Source organism: Etheostoma spectabile, chromosome 11 (assembly GCF_008692095.1).
Source record: "Etheostoma spectabile isolate EspeVRDwgs_2016 chromosome 11, UIUC_Espe_1.0, whole genome shotgun sequence".
Taxonomy (NCBI): domain Eukaryota; kingdom Metazoa; phylum Chordata; class Actinopteri; order Perciformes; family Percidae; genus Etheostoma; species Etheostoma spectabile.
In genome coordinates this window covers 951,470-957,771 of record NC_045743.1, presented here as the reverse complement: position 1 = coordinate 957,771, position 6,302 = coordinate 951,470, and the positions used below count along the sequence as shown (strand labels likewise).

The 6,302-nt window shown below is 41.0% G+C and overlaps 1 protein-coding gene across 1 annotated transcript; it reads left to right on the top strand.

Annotated features, from left to right (window-relative positions):
• The first annotated feature begins 1,680 nt into the window (after nt 1–1,680).
• Nucleotides 1,681–5,999, top strand: pdcl3 (phosducin-like 3). The gene is made up of 6 exons (XM_032529495.1): nt 1,681–1,933; nt 3,305–3,422; nt 3,667–3,757; nt 4,037–4,180; nt 4,937–5,145; nt 5,552–5,999. Exons 1-6 carry the CDS (start codon nt 1,928–1,930, stop codon nt 5,698–5,700), a joined length of 717 nt encoding a protein of 238 aa, XP_032385386.1. The 5' UTR covers nt 1,681–1,927; the 3' UTR covers nt 5,701–5,999.
• The last annotated feature ends 303 nt before the right edge of the window (nt 6,000–6,302 follow it).

Below are 6,302 nucleotides of genomic sequence, written 5' to 3'. Positions count from 1 at the left end.
CTGTAAAACACGTTTAGCCCAAATTAGGCTAATTAATAATCCAAAAAGGTAAAGTTGAAAAAAAATACCTGGAAAAGGAAATACAGCAGCAGTTCATGCCGAAATTGGTCGTCTTTTTCTTTTGTAATTATACTTGTGAATTAAAACATGAAATGAGCTACAGATTGCAAAAGACCAACAAGGACAGGGGGACAACCTTTTCACGTGCAAAATGAAAACACAGAGAGTACATTTGTGGTTCCTGAGAAACCGGGATGGAGTGGCCCCTCTTTGTTTTATTTCCCTTCTCTTCCGCAGTTGACCAACTTTCCCTTCCGCCAGTTCCGGGAGAGAGCCACTCCCCCCCCCCCCCCCCTCCCCTGATTGGCTGTTTAGCTGACACGTGACCAGGTGCCCAGTACGTTAATTATCCCACAAAGTCTCATTGTATGAGTTTTATTTATTCATCATTATAAACCAAGACAATGCATGGAGGCTCCTTATATCCGGTCATTCCACTGCTCCTGAAAGCTGAATGACAAAATAAGAAACATAAACTAATTATTACTTACATTTTACTTTTAAGACCTTTAGTAATATCCAGAGTGGTTTTAGCTGATGGTGAACTTCAGTGGTGTTCATTCCCTGACAAACCTACCAATGATGAAGCTACCAAAACAGATTGATGCAATGCTGCTTCTGGGACCTCAGTTTTGCCTCGTTTGGAAATCCATACTCGATAGTCAGCAATAAATATCACCAAATATTCATGTACTGTCATGCTCAGTCCTGTGTAGTATAAGAAGAGGAAGAAGAAAAAGAGGAAGTTAAGGAAGCACGACTGGCATCTAAAATTAGATCTCAACATGGGGTGCCACCACTTTAACATGAAGACAGTTCAATACACTTTAATACGTTTAGTTTCGCCTCAACAACTTTAACTACCGTGAATACCTTCCACTTCAGTCCTTTTGGTGTGTTTTCTTCACATGAGTTGTTGATAAGTTGTTCATTTATGGTTATAGTAACAGGTAATAGCACTGCAATGTTGTTACTTTACTTAAGCATTTGCATTATGTGATACTTTATGCCTTCATTTTACAATTCAGGAGTAAATATTGCACTTTTGCCAATTGATTTATGACTGTAGTTTTGCATATGGAGTATTGATGTAGGCCTACAGAATAAAAAAAACATCATCAGGAAATAATGATTGTGTGTTGAGTTTATACAAGTCAGCATTTAGTAATAGTTTGTTATAGAAACTTGTACGTGTTTGCAGCCACACTCTGAAAAGGAAATCTATTTAGATTTGGTCGTGTACATCTAAACTTTTCAGGGCACAATGTTTATTTCCAATAAATCTTTTTCATTATGAGTTTTTCTCGTTTTTCTTGTATTATTATTTTGATGTGCTGGTTCGTTTTCCACCTGTTATCGAGACTCAACCTCATCCCCAAACCCTCTCGTGTGTTTGTGTGTGTGTGTGTGTGTGTGTGTGTGTGTGTGTGTGTGTGTGTGTGTGTGTGTGTGTGTGTGTGTGTGTGTGTGTGTGTGTGAGCAACAGCACCTGTTTGGTTTCGCTCTCGACAGCCACAAATGGAATGCTGCGCTCCCACTCCTTATATGGTCACAGTGCTTCTCAAAAGGAAGTTGGTGTCACTTTTATTATTGTCCTACTCATTACGCATCGGTTCCTTGTATTTTAAAACACGAACTACCGAGCTGTAGCACCGCATAAAAAAGAAACAATCATACAGTCTGTGTAAATATTGATGACATATGTAGTGAAAGTGATTTTATGTTCACCCTGGACGCATTGTGTGCGTGTCTGAGTCAGTCCTGGCTTTTTGTTTTCTGCCGGATTGGGTCCGTCGGCGGTCCTTCTGTTTCCGGGTCTGGGAGGAGAGCAGCAGTGTGATTTCAGAGGAAGCTTCTAGCTTTTAACATGCAGGTTGGTGTAACGTTTTAAGGCATTTAAACGCTGTGGTTTACCATTGGTGAATGCGGCGACTCAACGCCGGCTGATGTTGGTGTTGAGTGTGAAGATAATTTCAGAGAAGAGCTTTGAAACGTAGCGTTGCTGCCTAGCTGGGCGGACCGACTGTTTAAATATCAGCTTCACATTAGAGACAGAGGAGGACATGTTGACACGAGCTCAGCTCGTGCAAGAGCTGAAACGACGTGTGATAAACCGATTAGTTGGTAGTAGGGGGGGGGGGGGGGGTCCGTAGGGAGTTGGTTTGGGGCTCAGGGCGTTAGTTTCAGCACCGGCTGCCCACTGACATCTCTCCGTGTGTGTGTGTGTGTGTGTGTGTGTGTGTGTGTGTGTGTGTGTGGTGTGTGTGTGTGTGTGTGTGTGTGTGGTGTGTGTGTGTGTGTGTGTGTGTGTGTTTGAGACCGTTGTGTAGTGATTTCTAATCAGAGTGTAAATTGTAATTTCCCACTGGGGGGTCAATAAACAGTATACATTATAATAAGTAGTGCAGGGCGATATGGTGAAAATCAAAAATCACAATATTTGTGACCAGATACCTCGATATCGATACCGCAATGATATTGTAGTGTTGACTGTTGGTACTTTCATATAATTTCATATTAAAAATGTACTCAATGAAATGTAATCTGATGGTAGGTTCAGAAAATGACATCACTTTACTGCAATGCAGCCTTTAAAACCAGGAAAAGACAAGACTTACGCCATATTACAATATCCAAAATCTAAGACGATATCTAGTTTTGTGTCGCAATGTCACGATTTAACTGACAGAAATTTTGATCATGTCAAACATTTGCCAATAAACGGCTCGGAAAACGTAATTAATCTAAACTATACAGTGTGAGTAGAAATGTTCTACACATATCTTGTATAAGTAAAGAATCTACTGAAGTTATTTTTAAGTCATTTAGTTGAGTCTACAAAATGTAAAAAAAATAAATAAAAGAAGAAACAACCCAAATTGCTTATTGTCCGAGGGCTAGTTCAAAAACCCCAAATGTTTCAACTCAAAGGAAAATACTAAATCCTCCCATTTAAGTGTCTGATTTTTACTTATTAGCTTAATGTTTGGTCAATAATTAATTATTTGTCACAGGCGGTAGAATAATTGGTTGCAACAATAGTTGGCACAGCAAGAAGTTGATCTACAGTGTTTGCAGAATTGTTGTTAAAGATTGACTAAAAAAGCAGTTTTTACAAGTCCATGTTGTCAGTCGGGACGGGCTCTATTGCTTTAAACTGAAACCTACTTAGCCCCCCGACCCCTAAAAGAAACCCAGAGTAACAATACTTGTACATGCATATGTTTTGTTTTTTTCCCCCCAGGACCCAAACGAAGACACAGAGTGGAATGATATCCTGAGGAAGAAAGGCATTCTTCCTCCCAAAGAGGCACCAAAAGAAGATGAAGAGGAAGAGCTGGCTCTCCAGCAGCAGTCTGTTGGTAAGAGAGACAGTTCGGGATATGCATCGGTTATGCTTTGTGGTTTAATTTGGGGAGTTTCCACCTCAAAAAACACATTTTAAATTGTCACGCAAATCAGTTTTACCCCAAAGTTTAAAATCATGTAAATTATATCAAATAAAAGTTGTTGTTTTTTTCTAAAAGAGTTCAGTGTAGTCAATTTTGACTTTGGTTACTCGCAGAACGTGTTCTCAGCTGCTCTGACTGTTGTTTCTCTGAACAGTTAAAACGTATGAGGACATGACACTGGAAGAACTGCAGGAGAACGAAGATGAGTTTAGTGAAGACGATGAGGCTGCCATTGAAATGTACAGGTGAGTCGGGATTATGCCGGTAGGGGTCTTGTGTACAGAGCAACCCCCAATCATGTGTATTATACTGTTCATCTGTATGCAGGACCTCCGAAATACTTATTTTGGTTCTCCAGGCCACCCCAGTGGTTAGTACACGTCAAAATCCACTGGAAAACTACCTTTTTACAGGATGGCTTAATACCAAAAGTACCACAAAATAATAACAATTGCAGCATTTGGTTGGTGACTGAAACCTATTCACTGTGACTGCACACTGATGTGAGATGTGTCTCCTTGCAGACAGAAGCGTCTTGCGGAGTGGAAGTCGACTCAGTTGAAGAACGTGTTTGGGGAGGTGGTGGAAATCTCTGGGCAGGACTACATCAAGGAGGTCAACAAGGCTGGAGACGGCATCTGGGTGGTGCTGCATCTTTACAAACAGGGGTAGGCCATCCAACAGAATCGAGTACTTGAACAAGTATGCGGGGAAAAAACATCTCGTGTCCAGGACAGGAAAGACAGGAAATATTGTGAGCTGAGTTTTTCAACGCCACAGGCCGACACAGCTGTTGAGTCAATATCAGGACTTGTTTTTCTTTTCAATCACCACTTTGGGTTTGAAATGTTAGCAGTGCAAAAAGTCAAACAAATCTGCTTTCAAACTTAAGTAGCATCTGTTTTCCTTCATACTTTTTGGGGAAACCTCAATCCAAAACACCTTATGGTAGGATTCAAGTGTTTATATGAGGATCGCCGCTAGTCCCTACGGCATTCCAGGATGGGAGGAAAAAGGTGCTGTGGTTTATTAGCATTTCCCTGAACCAGTCACAGTCGTCTTGGGCGGCGCTAAGCGCCTAACGGAACAGAGGTGGCCGAGGAAAGAACTTGTTTTGGTGGAACATGTTTACGTTCAGAAGTGGTTTTAGTCGTGAAACAGAAAACTCAGATTGGACAGATAGTCTAGCTAGCTGTCTGGATTTACCCTGCAGAGACCTGAGGACCAGGTAACCATAGTCCTCAGAAATCCACCCGAGTTTAGAAAGCCAACACTAAGAAAGCAGAAGGTGACGGTCATCTGGCCGAAATGAGGGACAGCCGATGGAATTTCCGGCAACACCGGAATGAAACGTTGTCAAAATAAGCTAGTGCAGCACTAACCGGTCTACATGATGTTTTCTCTCTGCTCATCTCCTTTCCCAGCATCCCTCTGTGTACCCTTTTAAACCAACACCTGAGTTTGTTGGCCAGGAAGTTCCCTCAGACCAAGTTCCTCAAGTCCATCTCCACCACCTGCATCCCCAACTACCCGGACCGCAACCTGCCCACCATCTTTGTCTATTTCGAGGGAGAGATGAAGGCCCAGTTCATTGGCCCCCTGGTCTTTGGGGGCATGAACCTCAAAGTCGAAGGTAGGAGGTGACTTGCTTTCAAAAAAGCAGCGGGACTCATCTCTTTAGGGCCATCAGAGTATGTAAAGTCATGTCAGTGTAAACATAACATTTTTTACAATCGTTGAATCCTAGTGTATTTGTAAATGGACATTTACTGGTTCTTAGATTTTTTTTTCTCTGCCGATTAACATATTTATTATATTGTTATAAGTCAATTTAAAATATATACTGTCTATATAGCTGTTGCAGTGTTATCTTTGGAACTTGATTTTAAATCTTTCTTTCAAACAATGCATTTGTTTAGTGACATTTTAATCTTTTAATTGTTGCAATTATACTTTTTGTTACAATTTGGACAAACAGTCACACCCCGTTCATGTCGTCATGTTTTATAAATCGAGCGTTTATTTGTGCTGTTCACCAGAGCTGGAGTGGAGGTTATCAGAGTCCGGGGCGGTGAAGACAGACCTGGAGGAAAACCCCAAAAAGCAAATCGAAGACAAGCTCATGTCATCGATCAGATGTTCGCTTCCTACAGGAAAGGACAGTGACTCTGGGGACGAGGACTATTAGAAACAAACACCTGTCACTCCAAACCAGCGGAATTTGGACCGGACACTTGGCTGGACCTATCAGCTTGTTGCTTGAAGCACCCAGCTTCCTGTACATCTCCATAGGGAAAACGGCACAACTATCGCTCTTTTATAACAATCTTTTGTAGTTTGAATAAACATCTGACTCCATCACCTGAATTTTTACACAAGCATCAAAAACACTTTTTTTTTTTTTTTATTACGTCTCATAATTGTCACAAAATGTTCATATACATTTCAATCTGTTGAATTAAATGTGATTCCACCTCTTTGCCACAATGATCAGTGCCATTTCTTCTTTAATTGTCTTTTTTTGGCAGAATCTGTGTCACTAAAGGACTTTTATTAAGAGATTATTTTTAGTGTTCTGTTTGTATTTTGTGATACCGATGTCTTGTGTAACAGTGCAAGATGCCGAATTTGTGCTTGGTGGCAGTTCACATTGACTCACACCCATTGACATTTGGAAGCGGGAAGTCACATGGCAACCATGGTAGTGCAGTTCAATTTTTTTTTTTTTTCCATCTCTACAATAATTTTTCTGTTAACAAAAAGTCGTGTTTCTGTCAGCGATGCTGCGTG